At 35.6% G+C, this 21,550-nt stretch overlaps 2 protein-coding genes across 2 annotated transcripts; both read left to right on the top strand.

Moving 5' to 3' along the window:
- Positions 1 to 849: 849 nt before the first annotated feature.
- On the top strand, positions 850 to 11,350 carry LOC113081654 (coxsackievirus and adenovirus receptor homolog). Its single transcript, XM_026253674.1, has 8 exons — positions 850 to 953; positions 2,338 to 2,443; positions 4,786 to 4,949; positions 5,675 to 5,876; positions 7,649 to 7,798; positions 8,071 to 8,193; positions 9,398 to 9,536; positions 10,898 to 11,350. The coding sequence occupies exons 2-8, from the start codon at positions 2,368 to 2,370 to the stop codon at positions 11,142 to 11,144; spliced, it is 1,101 nt and encodes a 366-aa protein (XP_026109459.1). The 5' UTR covers positions 850 to 953; positions 2,338 to 2,367; the 3' UTR covers positions 11,145 to 11,350.
- A 7,920-nt stretch (positions 11,351 to 19,270) lies between these two features.
- LOC113081655 (uncharacterized) lies at positions 19,271 to 21,002 on the top strand. The gene has a single exon (XM_026253675.1). The coding sequence runs from the start codon at positions 19,642 to 19,644 to the stop codon at positions 20,734 to 20,736; it is 1,095 nt and encodes a 364-aa protein (XP_026109460.1). The 5' UTR covers positions 19,271 to 19,641; the 3' UTR covers positions 20,737 to 21,002.
- Positions 21,003 to 21,550: the final 548 nt, after the last annotated feature.

Below are 21,550 nucleotides of genomic sequence, written 5' to 3'. Positions count from 1 at the left end.
CAGCAAGGAGAATCACGTATTGTACATGTTTTGTAGTGATAATAAGTGTCTGAGCAGAGCTGAGCAAACAAACTGATTCCCCATGTGAAATAACATTGCAGTGTTTACATTTTTACAGCAGCCTAAAGATGCATCTGTTAATTTCCAAATTAAACATAGACATACTGGCCTATTGGGCTTAATATAAAAATAAATGTGAATAAAACTAATAAAAATAATCACAAAAACCAAGCAAATTCAAACAATTATGCAATGTGCAACGCATAAGGCACACTTCAGCGCAGTGGTTCTCAATTGGTTTAGCATTTTGCATTAGAAAAGTGCCAAAAACAGTTTTTTTTGGAAGTTAACTAAATGATTTAAAACTGTATTAAAATTACTCTGAATTACACTGTTCAAACAAAATGCAAAAGGACATCGCACTGACTAAGAATAACCACAGTATTGTATATCCATAAACAGTATGATTTATCAAACAAACATACAGTACAGGCACTAATACTGAATAAGTATTAGTCATATTATCAAATGGCAGGTGTATTTGCACCAAAAATGCCACTCGTGATTGGATGAAAGGCCTTCGATTTTAAAAACCAGCAGGAAAAATATCTGAATCTGCCCTTTTAAATGTCATTGGATGGCTGTATATCGAGTTATATTGTATTATTTTTTATTTGCCATTGCTTTTAACCCAGATGCCAAGCACTGTTTTAATGTGAATGTACTGCTTTTGAATCAGTCACATGGTTCGATCCGAAATGGCTGATTTAATCCATTTACTGTACACTGAGTTTGTGATTGGTGGAATGCTGTGAGGGGGAGGGGCCTTAGAGGAAACACCTGTTTACCTGCTTCAGGTGAGAGTAAGAGCTGAATAGAGGAACTAGCAAAGAAAACACCTCAGCACCGCTGTGTTTGTTGGACTACTCTGGATTTGGTTGCTCCGTTAAGAGGTAATTTGTCATTTTTTACGGAAATCCCTCTTTGAGTTTACATCAGTTGAATGTCAACACAAAGAACTGAAGTTGGAAGTTGGTTGTGACGGGAAGGACTGCAGTTTGGACTTTGCTCTTTATAAAAGCTAACAGAAATGAAATCCTTGCCCGCTCTGACCTCCGTTAATTAGTTTTTCTGGCTTATTTAATTTCTTATGAGACTAAAATGATTACTGTAAACCGTCAGTAAGCAAGTGCTCCAAAAAGGCTTATTGAATTAAATGCGGGGTCTGTGTGTGTGTGTGTGTGTGTGTGTGTGTGTGATTCAATCCTGGTGGAGACTTAAACCTGAATACACACCAACTCATGGGGACTCGTGTCATCATGGGGACCTATGGGGAAACAAGCTTATAAATCATATAGGATGAGTTTTTTGAGAATGTAAAGATGCAGATGGTTTTCTGTGAGGGGTAGGTTTAGGTGTAGGGTGATCGAATATACGGTTTGTACAGTATAAAAACATCCCTGCAATGATAGCAATCCAAATGTGTGAGTACATGTTTAAACTGTATTCAGTTTTCAGGGAACTCTCTTCCTCAAGGTTTTATTACTGTGTGTTTTATTGGCAGCTACTTTGGCGCATCGTTTTTCCTTAATGATTCATAGACAAAGATAAGAATCACAGTTTCTGCCTTTCTTTTGATAACTCTACCTCATGTTTAAAACTTTACAATGTTTGAGTCTGAAGTGATTTGTATATTATAAGTGCATGCAAATAGTAATAGGCAGAAATATCAGTCAGTCAGTGTTTGAGATGTTTACATCCCATCTGGTCAAAAAATATTCAAACACATTTGTCGACTGATAGTGGACATTTCCTGTTTAAATTATTTCTTTTAATATTATGTAAACAAACAAAAAAATGGTGTGTATATATATATATATATATATATATATATATATATATATATATTCATATGCTTTTAGATATTTGTACTTATAAAACAGATGATATATATGATTACATTTAAATATTATACTTATACAGTACATACATAGTTATATGTTTATGTACATATATAATTCATATGCTTTTAGATATTTTTTCTTATTTCTTGTCTATTATGTACATATACATACACATATCAAACAGATCACATTTGTAAGAGACAATCCATCTTTGGTTGCTGATTAGATTTTTCTGAGCTTGAGAGTGATTAATGATTTGTTTTTACACTTTTGAATCGAAACTCAAGACTTTCTCATTCCAGCTAAAATGACATTGTAATTTGTCATACGTGTGACCCTTATCAGAATCAGATGATTCACATTTACAGATAAGGTGTCTAGTCAGCAAGGGAAAATGACAGTCTGTGCTTTTCTTCTCTTTTCTTTTTTTCAGGTTTTCTGTGAGAAAAGCTGACATTTAGCTATGAGCAAGTTCTGGTTGAACTTCCCCTTGCTTTTGGCTGCATTATACATCACTTCACTATGTCTAAATCATGCAGGTGTGTAAAATACAGTACTATTTTTATTTACTTATTTAACAGTCTCTTTGAGGGTTTTCTGGGTTAAAGGTCACTTTTCTCTTCACTTTGTGTGGGCTGTATCGAGTTTCAGCGGCAGTCTAAGTGTGACCATGTTATGCATAAATTAACCCTGCATATTAAGAAGTTGCACTGGCCTCCCACTCCACTTTATGCAAATTCTAGTATTGAATAATACTGGATCTGAGATTCGCTTCAATGCACTTGCATGTGCATTTCAGATTTTAAAAAGCAGAAGATGTAGCGTGCATAAAACAATAAGGTCATTCATTATCTGTGAGAGTGATTTGCTAAATATTAAATGCACTAAAATTACAGAGCATGAAAAGGTGTGGTTTTTGACCATACATGGATGCACTCACAGGGTTTTAACCCAGCATGCTCAACACACTCATGCTTGGACTGTTTTTATTCCAGCTGATGGGACGATCTGTAAATTGCACAGATGCTCCCTGTGTTTTGTGTGAATGTGCAATACTTACAGGAATGACACAGTTATCTGACACATTCTGCTGCTTGTTGCTAAGAACAAGACCAACCTGACAATCTGTAGCATTCCTTCAAAAATAAATTAAATTAATAAATTGCAGAAGCACCTTGCAAAGACTGCTCATCTGTACTCAAAGCTGTTTTTGGTGATTTTGAGACACAGAGATTGTGACAGGAGCATCGGAGGACAGTGCATCTTATCCATTCACGTTTCATAGATCACCTGATTGCTGTTTATGGCATCATGTCTTTTTATTCAGCCAGTCAGCTTCTGATGACAGTTAACTTGTTTTTGCTAACATTTGTGTGACCTTAACTGCTGTGGCCTTTTGTCAAATTATAAATTCACAACATTCTAAGAAATTTGGTATGGTTCTATCAAAATGTATTTGGAATAATGTTTTTACAACTTAACAGGAACGTTAGCACAATGTTTGTAGAACATAATTGTTAGCTTGGAAGATTCTCTTATATCTGTATATTATTTATACATCATTCTTTTTTTCATGGTGCTACTTGTTTCAGAATGTTCAGAGAACATTCAAAAGTAACGTTCCCATAATGTTCACAAAATAATAAAATAGAATGTTCCCTTTGTATAAACAAGAAAAAAAAAACATGAAAATCTGGACATTTAGAACGTTGAGAAAACGTGTTGTTCTTACACCCTAATGGAAACATTAATAAACACTTCTTAGAACATATGTTTGTTTGACAAGGTTCAGCACAAAAATGTGTGGTATTCACAGACAACTCTTTTCATAGGCTTAATATAGAACGTTTCACATTTACTGCAGTATTCCACCTAGTGCAGTTACTGCTATGTTATTAGCCTGTGAAAAATTATCTAGTGATCGTGGCTCAGGTAATTCATCAAATAATGGAGAAGAGAGTTACAACTAACCATATATCCAGATTCAGCATGTTGTCAAGTGCACTTTCTGCATTTAAAGAGCGATGGATGGTGTCTGGATCATTGTGGTAGAGTGATGCATGCAGACTGTCACAAGCTGCACTGTACAGCATCATCCTCCACATTCTAGCACTCAGAACTGGCAAGATTGGAAATAGCACACAATGATCTATCACAGACAGAACAGAATGTGCAAATAAACGGCACTATTAACGGCCATGATTCATTTGAGAAAATTCTCCTCTTGATCTGTTTTTGATAGTGCACATCATAGAAAACAGGACTATTTGTGCACTTTTGAAATAAATGTCATGCCGCTTCTTCCTCTGACCAATTATTGAAATTCGTCTGAAAAAAAAAAAAAGTTGATGAAATGATTCATCTTCAGAAATCATTATGGCATCACAACTATGAGCACATGACCACATATCAACATGTTCATCAGTGTTCAACAACTTGGAAGTTTCAATGATATGCATCTCTCATGCAAACAGTTTAGTCAATCATAAAAGTTGAAAAACCAGCCTGTACAGATGGCATTCACAATGTTTTTCGTGCATGAAACCAAGGCTTCCAAATAAAGCATAGAATACGGGCTCTTTAAATCAATAAATGTTTTACAGCAGTGGTTCTCAAATGGTGAGTAACAGATCAGTTCTGATAGGAATTTTTTTTTTTTTTTGATTGCAAATAATAAAATGCAACACACCATATAATCATGAGTAGTAAATAGCACAATAAAAATGATTACTGGGTTTAAGCAAAGTAGATGAGAACCACTGATTTGAATTTATTGTATAGAGGGAAAATTCTATTCAATAAGACATTTTCTGAGTTGGACAAGACAGGTGTTTGTAAAATGAAAGATCATTATTCCGTATCTCTCTGTGTGAACCTTTAGCTTTGGCGGTACAGGTGACATCCACAGGACCACAGACGGTGAAGAAAGCTCAGGGGGAGAGTGTTACTCTGGGCTGCACATACAGCTTGGACGCCTCAGATGTCGGAGACCTGGACATTGAGTGGACACTCGTCAGTCAAGACATGACCCAGAAAGATGAGCTGGTGAGAGCGTGCTGAGGACACAGAATGCAGTTTAAAGCACATCTTGTATTGTATTGGCATCTTTAAGAATAGCAAAAACGAAAATGGATCTGAAATTTTTTCGAAAGCATCAGAATATGCTTAAAATACACTTCTTAAGATGTTTCTCAGTAGGCATGAGGGTAATTGGCTTATTTTAATTATTTCAGATTACATATCAGATTAAATAAAATACAAAAAAATAGCAAATAGGGTTATTTACCATTTCATGCTGATTTTTAAGTTACAATAACAACAACAACAAAATCGAAATATTAATAATAGTATCTTAATCATTCTAAAATAACACTGACTGGTACTAAATGGTGATGGCACTAAAATAACACTAATATCATAAGAGAGACTGGATTATTTGTCACACCTGCATGACTGTTTGAAATGAACGGACGCATGCGGTGCAGCTTTTCTTTACGTAGCATCTGGTGTTTTTGATAAGACAAGAATGTAGGAATGTGTTCTCAGCTCCGTGGAGATCACAGTCTCCACCTCATCAATCATATCATCTTGATGGATTTTGTAATTTCCTCCCATTTCTACCTCGTCCAAACCGCTTAACCCCAGGTTTTCCAGAGATGTGTGTGGAGATTATGAGAAATCCATGCGTAAGACTTCATCTTAATGACGGCAGGTGGTTAGACCGGTTACATTAGATAAGACTCACTGAGCTAGGTTTTTCTGTCTGACAGATCTTATCCTACACTGGAGGGAAACAGTACCAGCTAGGAAACCCAGACTTGATGAGTCGCTTGAAGTTTGCTGGCGACCCGAGCCTAGGCGACGCCACGGTCAGCATTTCCAGCGTCAAGGTCTCGGACACTGCCACGTACCAGTGCAAAGTGAAGAAAGCACCAGGCATCGATTCGAGGAAACTCACTTTAGTAGTGCTGGGTGAGGATGTGCTCTTTCTGTGACTGCTGACCAGTTCTGACACTCTTATCAAGCTGCAGGTTTCTGTTTTACCGGTTCTCTCCAACTTTAGCCTGCATCTTTCCTCGAGTTGCTCTCGATGGCATGACTGGAATGGTAGGTGGAGTGGATGCTTGTTGTTCACATCTGCTTTCTGTTTTCTTCTGGCAACCTCAGCCCGACCCCACCGCCTCCTGTCTACAGACTCGATGATTTACACCCTCTTGTAAAACTTTGGCTCAGTGCTGGGAGCCTTTAAGAGTGCAGTGTAATTATGGTTTTTTGAGTTTTACATTAGTTTGTTTCTATTTGATTTTAATTTTATTTTTCTTCTAAATTTTCTGGTTTAGTATTTTTTTTTCAAGCTATTCTAGTTTCAGTTTAGTGTTGTACACACACACACACACACACAGAGAGAGAGAGAGAGAGAGAGAGAGAGAGAGAGAGAGAGAGAGAGAGAGAGAGAGTGGGTATAGGAAATAAATCACCCCCGTTTAAAATAATTACATTTTGTTGGTTTGCAGCCATAAATAAAGACGGACACAGTTTTTGTTTTATCCAGCTGTATTTATTCAGTGTAACCTAACATCCAAGTGAAAGATATAACACCAACATGTCAGAAGAAAAAATAAATAAATAAATAAAATGAAAAAAAAAACAGATTCACCGAGTTGGAAAAAGTCATCCGTTTGTGTCAGTAGTTTGTTGTATCACTTTTGCTTTAATTAAAGCCTTTAATCTGTTGGGATTTGTCTCTGTCTCTACTAACTTTGCACATCTAGACCAGGGGTGGTCCTGGAGGGCCGATGTCCTGCAAAGTTTAGCTCCAACCTGCCTCCACACACCTGCCTGGAAGTTTCTGAAACCCTCTAATCTTTCACATGAAATGAGTTTTTTCTGCATGTTGGTGTTATATCTTTCACTTGGATGTTATAAGTTGCACTGAGCAAATACAGTAAATACAGCTGGATAAAATAAATACTGTGTCCGTTGCAACAAATTGTGATTATTTTAAAATGGGGGGTGATTCTTTTCTATACCCACTTTGTGTGTGTGTGTGTGTGTGTGTGTGTGTGTACGTGTGTGAATTTACAGTTTTTGCACTTTTTATGGCTTTTTAGAGACATGTTTAGAGTTCAGATCTGAAATCAAAAAATAATGAATGATCTTTTTTAATTAATAGATCATTTTTGAGCCATGTAAAATTATTTTAAGCTTTTGTTTCCACTTAAAAAAATATTTAAAATAATAACAATGTTTATATTTTCTGTATTTATTTGTTAAAAAAATGGTTGTTTGTTTCTCTGGATTATTTACTTCAATATTTTATTATATTATATTATATTATATTATATTATATTATATTATATTATATTATATTAGTATATTTCAGTTGGCTTTTATTACAACTAAAGTTTTTTATGGATTTAGTGTACAATATATTGAACATTTGAATATTCCTGGTCCTTCCTTCCTTTTGCGATTTATGAGATATGAGATATGAGTGTCAACATGAAAGTGCAACCTATACTGTATTTAATTTATGACTCATTTCTATGGAAACCTTATTATGAGTATAACTTGATTTTTTTCTGAGGAATGAATTAGATGGTTAAAAACAGAAGCTGTACACAAGAATGCAGTCAGACCTGCATGTGAGGTTAAAGAATGTGTGTCAAATGTCATAATGTTAATGCATCAGCCATGTGATTTTGTCCATGACTTCTGATTGTTTTTCTTTTGTTTTCCTTCAGTACGACCATCACAACCTAAATGTTGGGTGGAAGGTAGCGAGGAGAAGGGTGGGACCGTTTCGCTTCGCTGCAAATCTTCCCAGGGTTCATCTCCTCTAATATATGCATGGACCAAAGAAAGTGGAAACCTGCCACCAACTGCAACACAGAGTGAGTTCCCCCCGGTGCACACAGGTCTAGTGCAACTCTACTCAGCAAATATTCAAGTGCAAGTTTAATATTTGGTACCTCTTGAATAACCTGTAGCTTCAGGCTTGTGTTGTCAAGTCACATACAGCTGCTGTAGACAACAACAAAAAAAAAGACAAAAAAATTGTTGAGCCTCATAGCAACCAAACAAGTTTTAGTGTGCAACCTGTAGTAAACGACACTACAGGGTCTTTTGCAGGTCTGCACATTCTAAAAGACTCTTTTGTTTGAAGATCCCCAGACTGGAGAGCTGCTGATCGGAAATCACAGTGAGAGCTACACAGGGAGGTACCTTTGTGAGGTCAGCAATGAAGTAGGCACTGAACGATGCACATACGCCCTTCAAGCATATAACCGTGAGTATGGATGCATCCGGAATGTATTTGCAAACCTAAGCTTCCCTTAATGTCTGAATCTCAGTGCATCAGCAATAACATGTCAAATTGAAAGACAGAAAGACAGCACAGATGTTTCACAAAAAGACTAAGTATCAAAGAGGTAACTCGAGAGTGAGAGTGAACTAACTCCAGGGAAGGGTTTAAGTAGCCTAATGTTAGTGTGGTCACACCATAAAGCCGTCTTTTTTGTCTGTACCACATATGGGTGTCATGTCATGCAATATTTTTAATACGGCTGAAAGTTATTAGGTTGTTCAAACAGCAAATGAATTATATTCAGAAAGCGAGAGTAGAACATTTACATTATCAAAGCACGTCATCACTAACTTCAGTTTAGAGTTAAGTCATTCTCAGAATACTCCTGTTATAATAAATAAAGCTGTTTACACTGTGAAATGAATTTCTTGCTTACATGGTACATACTGTACATTTGCTTTATAATGAGAAAATTGAAGCTAAGCTAAGCTGAACAGAATCGTGTGTGATCGGTCATGTGCAACGCTGTAAAAACGACTAAAAGGAAATTAGCAGATCTAAATTTAATGCCGCATTTCATTTTCACTTTATTTGCGACAGCGGTAATATATGTTTATACCTTGAAGTGTTTTTTTTTTTTTTTACCAATTTGGTGATCAAAATTCCCACCAAAATGTGGTGATTCAAATGCTAGGTTGGTGAAAAGAAAAGATCCAGAGACTTTTGACAGGCAGATGCCAATTAGACATGTTTATTTATAATATTATTTTATCTATTAGGGTATATAAATGGTTTAAGTGTCCAAATACTTACATCAATCATTTGTAAGTAAGTCTCTTTATGCTTATTGAACCAATGGAGAAAGTTGGAAGAAATGGAGAAAGTCAAAAGATCCAGTCATTCTCTCATTTCTGTGCAGCGTTCATACCTCAACCGCAGAAGCATATCTCTGTATAAAGGCCATTATGCATTATGTGTCCTTGAATGAAATACGCAGACTCACTCAATGGAGGATTTTGTGTTAACATATTCTTTTTATAAACACATTTATTCTCCAGATAATTTTTATAAGATTAATGATTTTGTGAAACCTCAGCTGCACTTTCAGATTAAATGTATCTCAGGTTAAGAGTGAGCCACTTCTCTACATAATCAGCTGTCTTTTATCTGAATCTTTTATCTCTAGCAACCAATAAAGTGGGAGTGATTGTGGGAGCTGTGATTGGTGCATTGCTGTTGTTTCTCCTCCTCCTTTTCCTGATCTGGCTCCTGATTTGCTGTTGCTACAAGAGGCGCTATGAAAAAGAGCGTGCCAACGAGATCAGGTGAGATACTGCTGTAAATGGCATACAGGGGAGAAAAAAAAAACTTGTTTTTGTATATCATGGCCACATTGTACTAATTTGTTTCCTTATTTCAGTCAATTAAACATAGGCATGTCATATGAAAACAAGAAAACTAATTCATATGAGTTTGGAACAAATTCTTAATTTCTGACCATGATTTAGCTCAAAGATGATAATTAATTGTTTATATGAGGAAACTAATTGTCAGCCATGATAAATATGTTTCTATCTGCATGTATCGGTTGTTGATTCAATGTTGAAATGTGGGTGTTGCATTTAAAAATGGAGGCAGATGAAACCGAGCTTGTGTGAGGTGTGGGTGAATGGAGAATGATTGGAGAATGATTGGAGAAGTCTGGCTTATGTCACCATACGTCGTTTTCACCAGAAGGTCCAGTTATATAGGCTATACTTTTTAATTATAAGCAGTGAGAACATGCATTATAAACGCATGCATTATAAATTTGAACTAATTGACATTACCATACTTCACAAAATGATTAATCATATGGAGATTAAGACTACTGTTTTGTATGACAAGTTTAAATATGCAAATATAGATAAAACTGTAAAGTTTGGTCAATGTAAGTGCTGCTAAAACATTAATTTCTGGCTCAGTGCATGAGAAAAAACTCATTTGGATTGACTTTTAGCGATACATATTAAAACTGAAACATTTTAGCAAAAGGTTAATGTTTAAATTGATATATATTCCATGTCTCCTGAAATGCAAAAACTCTTTGCTAGTGTTGTGTTGACAAATTAATATCTGGTAAAAATTTGGAAGGATTCCTCCAACCAACCACATACAAAAAATTCCTTGGTTCTGTACGAAAAAATGAGGAAAATGATCAACTTTGGGGCAATATTCTTTGTACAACATAAAAACTTTATTTCCATTTCTAAGTTCAGTTGTGGCTTGAAATTTATGTATAATCAACTTGGTTGTACAAGTCATTTCAACTCAATTGACATTAAACCAATGTCCATGTTTTTTATTTATTTTTTGGAAATTACATTCAAAGTCTATTTGGCTGAAAAACCTGAGAAGTTTAATGGGCTTAACACTGGCATAGTGTCTCTCTACATGCTCGATAGTTTCCCTTCAGGAGCAGAAGTAAATGTTTAGCTAATAGCTGAAGAATGTCTCGCAACAAATCATGGGTAAATACCTTTCTGACTTATCAGCAACACTGGTGAATCATTAACAACAACCACACCCAATAATGATTCTCTCAACTGGATTAGTCCCAAATATGTATGTCTCCTTTTTCTACTTCGGGTATAAATATATTTGGCTAGCATCAAGTGACATGTTACTTTCCTCTACCGTATTTTAGGGAGGATGTTCCAGCTCCCGAGAGTCGCCCGGGAAGCCGTTACTCCAGCTTCCGTTCTGCACAGAATTATTACGGCCATCAGGGGATCCATTACATCTCGGTTGGCAAAGCTGATGTCACACAGGCCGAATCTGGTCCCAGCAGTACCCAAACCGAACGCAGCAGAATCCAAAGGGAAGCCAACATGCTTGCGTCTGATCACAGGCCTTCGCTCAGATACGACAGCAAATATGGATACGCCGTATAACCACCAACGTCCTGCCAGTGGACATGGCACTCAAAAGATGCAATACTGCGCAAGACCATGGCAAGATTCGAGGGCATTAAAACTGCACAGTATATTCACATTTGTAAATTTTCCTAAAGTTCTGGATAGAGATCTGCTAATATATATGTATAGTTATGTTGATGTATTTTTGTATGATTGTTTTATAAACATCTAGGTGAAATGTGGTCATGGTAATTGAAATATATTAACTAACAAGCCTTTTAACCTCTTTATAACAATAAATTCAGCCTTTTAAGATTGATAGTAAGAGAGTAAACATCATATGAGTGCTTTACAAGGGTGATTGTGCCAAAAAAAATCGAATTACATTTTTAAAATTATACAAAATTATTTTTATTTGAATATTTTTGTTTTTTTTAAATTTGAGTATGAAAAATAATAATAATAACTAAATTAATCATGCCGCCAAATTTTGTATTAAGAGGGGTTCCTATCATCAGAGCAGCTTCGAGGACCTGACTGCACAGGACATGCTTTTTGAGTTCAAAACAGCCAGATGTGGTGAAACGATACGACATGTCCCGGTCCTGTTCCCTCAAGTCAATTTTATTTATATAGCACTCTTCACAATGGACAAAGTTTCAAAGCATCTTTGCAGGAAAACATTGCAATAATAATGCCCAAAATTCCATAAGGTCCTCATTTGAAAGTTCAATTAAAAGAAAATGTTGTCTTAGTCTATTTTTTCTGTAAAAGCCAGTGAGCAAGCCAACGGCAAGGAAACTGAAAACTTCACAAAGTGTCAGGAGTAGAGCAAAAGCAAAATCCCTGGGAGAAACCTCAACTTTCATGTCAGTTCTCCACAATCCTAAAACATCTTTAAAAATAATCCTAAAAAAACGGTTACTGTGGTATAGACATTGAAAAGCATCAAGAGGCCCAAGTTTGTTTAAACTAAGTATTTAAATAAAACACACAAATGGCGCATTTCCACCGAAATTACCCGGAACATTTGTACCAGGAACTTTTTTTCCCAGGAACTTTTAAACATAATAACAGCTGCAGAAATGTACTTAGTTCAGGGAAATGTGTATATATATATATATACAGCCATTAAAATGAAACGAAATATTATTTAAATTTGCCTCTTTTATTTTCATTTTAACATACAGATAAATTGAAAACAGACCAAAGATAACCTGTTAGTTTTACCCAAAACGAATTATATGTTATGTTTAACCACAGAAGGACTAGCCGAGGTGAGGCTGCTCTCGGTGGATAGATGACACATTAACAGTAATATTTTGAAAATTATCTGAATAAATGGTTGTTGAACTCAACCAATGCTGCGTGAACTCATCCAATCAGGATGTTTAGCGCTCAAGTTCCGCCCCCGAAAGTTCCGGAACTTTAAAAAAGTACCACCTCGCCAGCAGGAACTTTCTGAGGGGCATTTTTTTTCACCTGGAACTTTATTTAGTTCCTGGTTCCTGCGGTGGAAACACAGCGAGTACCAGCCCAAAGTCCCTAGTTCCTGGGTAAAGTTCCTGCGGTGGAAACGCCCCCTAAAGGCTAAGTACAACTTCTGAAACAAATCGGAAACAAATTTTTAAACACTAGGCATCATACATTCGCCAACTTTGTAAATGGTTACAGACCTGGAACAACTGAGGGGTATCTTTACACGACAACGACTGACTACAGACTTTTTTCATTAGGGTTTTTGTAAAGTTTCCCATACATACGACAATGATCTCAAAACAATCACAGTTCACACGAATCCACAAAAATGACTCTATTATTCATGCCAGCCCAGCAGTCGGCGATGTCACTTATAAATGAAACACTACACACCCGCGTAAATACACATTTAAGTACATACTCACAAATAAGTGTGCACGTGACATTGGTGTTATCACAAATTTGCGTTTTTGCAAGTTTCAGAAACTTGCATTTTGAAAACTGTTTTCAAATGTTTGCATTTTCTGGCCCCCAAAACTTCATTACTGTTTCAATGATTGGCCGAAATATATAAAAAGTTTTTAGTTGCACATCTTCATTCTCCAGTTTGCAACGGTGTGTTAATATAGTGTCACTAGTATACTATTACAGTCTTTAATAATATATTAAATTAAAAATGTTTTTTTGACATTTTGTGTCGTGTCATTTTTACGTTTAAAAAATAATATATTAAATATAGTTTTTGCTATTTTTTTATTTATTATTATAGTTGTATATATTTATGTACTTTATTTAGATTGACTTAAAGTTTAACTAAATGAAAATTTGAAATATTGCCTTGGCAGACAGCTGAAATAACTTTTAGATAAGTAACGTTTTATATGTATTTCAATTTAATTAACAATAATAATCCAGCTCTAAGATGGTGGTTGCATTTACAAAGGCCTCCTCTGTTTCTAAGATGTTGTTTTTAGTTGCTGGCTAACTGTTTTTCCCTTGTGACGCACCTGTATTGAAAAGCACTCACTTCAAATCAGCAGTGTGATTTTGAGATGATGGAAAGGAAATTGTTTGCTCGGTTTGATTTGCCATCTTCTTCTAATAGTCAGGTCAATCAATGTATTGCAGTGATAGTTTTGTGCAAGAGCGCCCCCAGCTCTAGGGTCACTTGCCCTCCTGGTGGTCAGTTTAGCTCCAGTCAGTTTTTTCTTTTCTATTTTTCTCACAGCATTGTTTGACTAATAACCTCCGATTGTGGGGAAATGTTTCTGGACTAAGGGATGGAAAATCAGAAGTGCGTGGGAGAACGACATGAAAAGATGTTTGTGAAATGAAATGAGCGCATTTACACGGCGTGTTTCAGGGACACATACACAGTGTTATTGTCTGGGAAAGACTGAACGCAGATGAATTCACATTTAATTGCACAAAGCGAAGACGGTTTCCCTTGCCAAGGTTCATTAGACATGAAAAATCAATATTTTGATGCAAAGAAACCAGTCTTTTGAAAGGAGGAGTACAAAACATCATTTTTGCACGAGCTTGATTTTCTGAAATAAACAAATTCATAGCATTCTGGGTGGTTGCAAAGGTGGTTGGGCAGTTGCTAAGGAGTTTTGAGTCTATTAGCATATTGCTAAGTGGTTTCTAGGAAGCTATTTTAAAGAGTCCACCTTCATGCCTCATATTCAGGACTCTTCAATGTACATCTGATGGCTTTTTTTTTTTTTGCTTGCCTGGTAAAAAAAAAAAAAAAAAAAAGAAACAAGGAAAATGGTGTGTGATTGCTTTAAAAAATAACAGCATGCAATATGTCATTATTCACAAACAGTGCGAGATAAGCTACTAAACTGTGTGTTGGCTGTGCAATGATTCACTTAGACAATTTCTATACTTTGTATATGATTTCAATCCAGCAGATTCACTTAAGTGCATTTAGTAAAGCGTGACTGTATCCAATAAGAGCAAAAAACCCAAAGTAATGGTTTAATAACAGAAATGCTGTTTTTGTGCGGTGAAAGATAAGGTTTTATCTTCTCATCTGTTGTTTCATGGCTCATTCCTGTTCCTGTAGCATTTAAGTCACTTATCAAATGAATATGCTTGTGTGGTTTTTAAAGTCCCATAATTATTATATTTGAAATGTTAATAATTTTGTTTTGAGAGTCCCCAACAACAGGTCTACATGCATCATATTCTTATAATATGAATTAAATTTTCCATATTTCTCAACGACTCTCAAACAATTCATTTATAGAAGAATCTTTCCAAACCCCTCCTTTGCATAATGTTACTCTGCTCTGACAGCGCATGTCAGGGAAAAGGAACAGCCATCACCAGTACAGGACTATGGCTTATTAATCATTCATCCTATTAAAATGATAGTTCTCCACTCTGGTCTAAAAGTGGAAAAAAGTTGTTTGGAGACGCAGTCGTCAGAGAAGTTTATTTTCACAGGATGTCCACGCAAAATGTAGGTGGGCATTATGCCAATGTAAGAATTTGTGACGTATGTAAATCGCGGCATGGGATTCGATTTTAAAACAACTCATTTCAGGGTTGTGGCTAGAAGAGATACAGCAATAACCAAAAGCTAACAATCAATATAATTTTTTTAACTATTTGATTGTGTTTTATAAATGTCTGAGCCTACCCCAACCCTAAACCTACCCTTTACAATAATTCAAAAATAGTAATTATTGTTGTACAGTGTGAGAAAAATTACGCTATGTTGATGTGCGCATGTGGAGTAGTTTTTATATGCCATCTAGCCTTAACCTCCAGAGTCAAATCTTTCTTTTGAGAGGCAATAACTTCATTTATGATGCACTTTTCACATACAGCTGCATTACACACTGCATGAAACTTACTTTTCCAAAATATTATGAAATATTATGGCTTGAGTATTTACACAATGGTAGAAAAAAATAACAGGATGATTCTGAGGGCTGAGAGTGGATATCAACTTTTTGATATTATCAAAGATTTAAGTTATTTTAGCTTTTTAAAGTGACAAACAAACTAATAACTCAAATCCTACACCGTTCATAGAATCCATGCAACTGCTGATTTATGTGCTGTGGCGGATCTGAAATGATGTTCCTTCCTGAAAGATGACGTCAGTAAAACACTTTTAAGTTAAACGGATTTTTACAAAGAAAACCTATAAATGAGAGAAAATGATCAAACTGAAATATTTCCTAATAAATAGCTTTTTTTCAAGTTAGAAATTAATGCCCACACAAGTGAAATGTCTTAAAAAACATTCCAATTCTTAGTTAATTCAAAATGATAATTACAGAAAAATAATTCATATGATTCCATCTTTTAAAAAGTCAGTTTAATATTTTATCCAGTGTATGCTATGATGAGGTGGTGAAAATGTAGCATTACTCATATTTAAAAGGAAATCTAGCTGTGTGTTTTTGTCCAATTAAATCACTTCTGAATCAGTCTAAAACAAGGGGCGCCATGCATGTGTTTTTTTATTTTTTTTTGAGGGGGCACGAGTGGTGGGGGGGGGGTGCACGTCAAGCTTGTCACGTGACAATAGCACTGTACAACTGATATAGGCTTATGTTTTATTTTATTTTTATTCCTTTTTTAGCTACTATTACATTTCAATTATACAGAGAGCAGAGAACATTTACATTATGAAAGAACATTTTCACTTCAGTCTAGCCAGAGTTCAGGCACTCTCAAAAACTCCCATTTAAATCACTCAACCCGTTTACACTGTGAAATTAATATCTTACTTACATTTGTACACACATCTGCCATAATCCAGTCAGCGAGGATGTGAACGACACACCACGTTTCAGCGATGACTCATCTGAACTCTCTGATTGGCCATTGCATTCATAAACACAACAGAATTGTGTGTGATTGGTTATAAGGCAGCGCTTTACAAATGCGTCTGTTTCTGACTCAGCACCAGCCAAAATGCCAACATGGATTTGAATTCATAAGCTGACGCTGTGCCTGAACTGAATAATCTAATCACATCCATGTGATTGTATCAAATATAAAAAAATATTATTTTTAAAAATGTTGTCTTTTGGAAGCTGCATTTAAAATCCACTTGGCTCAGAAATCTGAGGGGGCACTTAAGTCTAAATGAATTCATAGTGATTTATTATTGAATACCCATAACAGCTTTCATGGTTTATACGATGTTTGGATTCACAAACAGAATACTGTGGTTCCCCTGATTATCTGAGGCTTTAATCCTTCGGATCTGTGGGTAAAATGTCAGGGTCGTCTAAGTATTCTCTCTATCAGAGGAAACCGACTGCTGGGTTACTAAGGAAACAGGAAGACGTTTGGCTCAAAGCAAGCACCGCTGCAGGTGTTTGAATGTGTTCACCAATACTAGCAGAGAGCGCCAAAGTTCGTCAAGAGCAACGTGCTTACGTTGACCGCGTTATTTGCTGCATGTCACACCATATTCCAGTTCAGGCGCATGCCGCATGTGAATGTCAGGAAAGCTGTTTGTCTTGTGAATGAGGTGCAAGTCTTCCATCATCTCGCTGTGATTCGGTGTATGTGTGCTAGTCAAATGAAACCTCCAGACATCCAGGGTGCATTAGCACAGGAAGGACGGATGCAGGCAAAGCAGTATGACCACCACTAAATTTGGCTTCAATTTGCATTGGGCACATCTGAATAAGTATCCAATATGATTTCATAATGCGAACAGCAGGTTTAAGCAGATGCCATTCATCATGGCGAACAATTCATACATATTAAAATCTCAGTTTCTTTTCTACCAATCCTGGATTTGCTCACAGCCTTGTTAAACATGTATTTTAAAAGGCCAGCCTATAATTCTTATTATTATTTATTATTCTTATTATATATATATATATATATATATATATATATATATATTATCTACCTCTCAAATATTTAACACAATCACTGTTATTTTGAATGTGAAAACGTTCTTATATTATTTATCTCTAAGCCGTATAATAAACAATGTCATTTATTTATATATATATATATATGTGTGTGTGTGTGTGTGTGTTAAAACATATAAACAATAAAAAATATGTATTTTAACAATGAATAAATTATATAAAATATAAATGATGCATTTAAAATATATATTTGTTCAAAATATGTTTTACAATATGTAAGGTAAATATATGTTTGTTCACTTTAAAATATATATTTTGCTCTCCATATTTTTAAATCCAAGAAAATACATTTACATATCACATCCGAGAAAAATTCATAAATAAATAGCCCATAACACGTATGATGAACACATAAAATCTGAACAAAAACCGGCAAGGAACATATTTGTGTGTGTGTGTGTTTACACACGTATATATATATATATATATATATATATATATATATATATATATATATATATATATATATATATATATAGACAAGTGAACAAACATATATATATATATATATATATATATATATATATATATATATATATATATATATATATATATATGTTTGTTCACTTGTCTATATATATATATATATATATATATATATATATATATATATATATATATATATATAGACACACATACATATTACAATATTTGATAAATCTGGTATTGATTTCTTGCTATTTTGGGGAATGACAGCTGTAAACTTATTATATTTTCAATTTAAATAAAATCTATTTAATTGAGCTTCATAACATATATTTAGCATATATTCAAAATATAACTTGTCCATAAAAACTACATTTTTTGCCATATGGGATAATGCCCTTATACTGAATTGCATTAATGCTATAATCATCAAAGTAAACAAATATTATGTTACTGAAAGTATATTTGTGTCTGACAAGATAAAGCTTTGTATCAGAAAGCGAATGAACACCGCAGCAGACCAGAGATTGAATCACACTTTTACAGCAGCCTTTTCACCGCATTTTTGTTGCTGTGCACCTGTTTAAATGTGCACCTGGGTGTGAAACCCAAAATTACAAGCCCACCGGCCCCCGATTGCCATTTGAGTTGAACCACAATGTCTGGATGGTGGTTAAAATGACTAGTCATGCTTCTGTGCCGTAAAACAAGCAGCTTTAAATATGGTTAAAGTCCGCGTACTAAATCATAGTTCAAATCTGGCTTCTTGGCTGGTGTATAAAAGTCAGGCAGCTATTGTCAAGAGCTTTCAGCACTACCCATAGCAATTCAGCTTCAAATCTCTCCCTATCATTTACTATTTCTTAAAAAAAAAAAAAAAAAGTTGCATTTTGCCATGACAACAGGACAGTATTTTCTGGTCATTTTTATCTCCTAAATGCACGAGGAGCTCGAGTGAACAAGAGAGAAAATATTTGAGGCCTCCAAAACAAGGTACTTACAGTTTGTGCATGTTCACAGGGAAAATGTATACGCTCATATTCAGCTGATGTTTCTTCTAAGATGTATTTGAAGGTATGTGAGTCAATAGTTTTCATATAGCTACAAAAAAAAACTGTTTACCATTTGATCTTTTTTGATGTCTGAGTTGATAAGCTCTCTGACCTTTGAGTGCAGACTTTGGTATCTTTACAATTTTATTTTGGTATTATTTATATAGTATTAATATTTATTCTTTTTTTAATAGCTTATATTTTTGTATTTACATTTAAATTTTAAAGTAATTTTGTTGTGTACTTTTGTCTTTTTAAAATAGTTTTTTGAAGGGGGGGTATATTTCTTTTTTAGCTTTTCTTTTTTTTTTTTTTTTTTACTTTAGTACTTCACCATAAACTAATTACAGTTTGCTTCCAAGGGCACCATTTTAGTTAACCTAAGGTTTTTATATATGCTGTATAATTTTATTTTATTTAAAAAGACTTCGTTAGCAATGACACTTTACCACTTTTATTTTACTGTAAAGTATAAAAGATAACATTTATCATCTTCATTGAATTTTTTCATCTAATATTTATACTTGACTTCGTTTCATGAATTCATTTGACATTAATATTTTTAGTAAACTCTAAAAACACAGTTTGACAGATCTTTTCCGGTACACAAGATCACTGGGGTCTTTATCTCAGGAGAGACATCTAAAGATCTAAATGTCATCTGTCTGCAGATTTAGTACTGTATTAAAGAGATCTCTTTTTCTTTTCTGTTTGTTAATGTTGAGATCACAATACTCTTTCAGAGAACAATCGACCATGCTGTCGTCCTTGGACAAACTCGTGGCCTGGATACTGACTGGCTTCTTGGCCATTCTCACTATCTTCTTCAACATGTACCTGCTTCTGATCAACCAGAGGAACTACCGGAAGAGCACAAAGCCCCGACTGAGCCCGGCCGACTTCATCATCACGGCCATCTCCCTGGCCAGCATCTCCCTGCAGGTTCTCACGTACTTCTGGCAGACCTTGGATGTGATCGACACTGTGTGCCGCATTAGCTTAGCGGGAGCCATCCTGCTGGTGCTCATCTTCAGCCTCAAGTTCATCATCTTCTGGAGCACGGCGTTCCTGACCTTCTACTACGGTAATAAGTTGGTGGTTGAGCCCGTCCACTGCTTCACACGCATCCAGGAGGCCATCATCAAAAACGTCCACATGGTCCTGGCGGTGATCGTCGTGAGCGGCTTTGCCAATTGTGTGCCGTTGCTGAGCGTGTTGACCTACAACACCACCACCACCACCACCACCAGCGGACTGAGCGATTGTGGGTCCATCATGCCCACCGACACGACCGGACTCGCCTACATCTTCTACTACGTGATCATCTCTGACATCGTTCCAGGAATCATAATGGTCAAATGCAGCATTTCCATCTCGTACTACCTGGCCAAACATCTTCTGGACATGAAGGCCAGTAGCAACAGCGCCCATGGGCCCAAGCTCGGCACGCAGATCCGGGTCATCAAGATGACTCTCAGTTTAGTGGTCGTGTATGTGGTCTTTCTGATCGTGGACATCGTCACGCAGATAACGGTGGTGCTGATGAGGCAGAACACACTGGCCCTGACCGTTCTCTTCGCTAGCATCTACACCACAGTCAGCGCGTTCGTGCTGGTCTATGGGAAGAAAAGCTACTGGAAGGAACTGATTGCAACGTATAACCTCTTTTTAGACGAGTACCCCTGTTTGAGCAGCATGAAGGTGGAAGAGGTCAAAACAGAACCGCATGAGAACAGCAATGGGCACTAAGCTTGATGGAAATGATATAGTTGTGTAGCTTCTTGCTATTTTTCCTGAAAAAGATCCTTTGAGAAGTCTTCGAAATCTTCACTGCGTACAGAGAAGCAGATCGTAAAATGATCTGCACAAAACAAAAAATAGATTTTAATTATTTTATTAAACAAATAAAATAAAAAAATCATTTTACAACTCCCCTAGAGTTAAACAGTTGAGTTGTACCGTTTTCGAATCGATAACTATTGAAGAGTCAAGTTTTAAATAGGAAAAATATTGAAACTCAGGTCATTTTTGAGCGAGATGCTATCGGTCTAATCAGATTCAATGATCTATGCTAAGCTAAGATAAAAGTCCTACCGCCAGACCCGGAGATCGGATGAATGGATTCGAAAACGGTAAAACTCAACTGTTTAACTCTAGGGGAGTTGGAAAATGAGCCTATTTTCAAAAATAGTGGCATGTTCCTTTAAATGTGGCTAAAATATTTAAATACTTATAGGCTATAATAATCTCATTCTACACATTTATAGAAATGATATAGTTAGCTAGAAGCTTCTTGCTGTTTCTTGTTCATACAAGTTTACACTTCTTTTCATCTGAGATGAACAGTGCGATTTTCTAACTCATACTCATAGGTCTGAGCATTAGATGCTATTGCACATTGTGTTATGAAAGTTTGCACAATCATTCTGCTCTACTAGTCCTTGAAGATTCAAGATTCAACTTGTCAGTGGTTGACATGAATAAACTATAAAACATTTGCTTTTTGTGTAAAGAAACTCCTTTGTGTGCTGAAAGATGCTCCAACGTATTTAGCTTTGAGCAG

The sequence above is a fragment of the Carassius auratus genome, unplaced genomic scaffold (genome assembly GCF_003368295.1).
Source record: "Carassius auratus strain Wakin unplaced genomic scaffold, ASM336829v1 scaf_tig00034784, whole genome shotgun sequence".
Lineage (NCBI taxonomy): Eukaryota > Metazoa > Chordata > Actinopteri > Cypriniformes > Cyprinidae > Carassius > Carassius auratus.
Note: the sequence above shows the minus strand (reverse complement) of the source record. Positions and strands in the feature narration are given on the sequence as shown.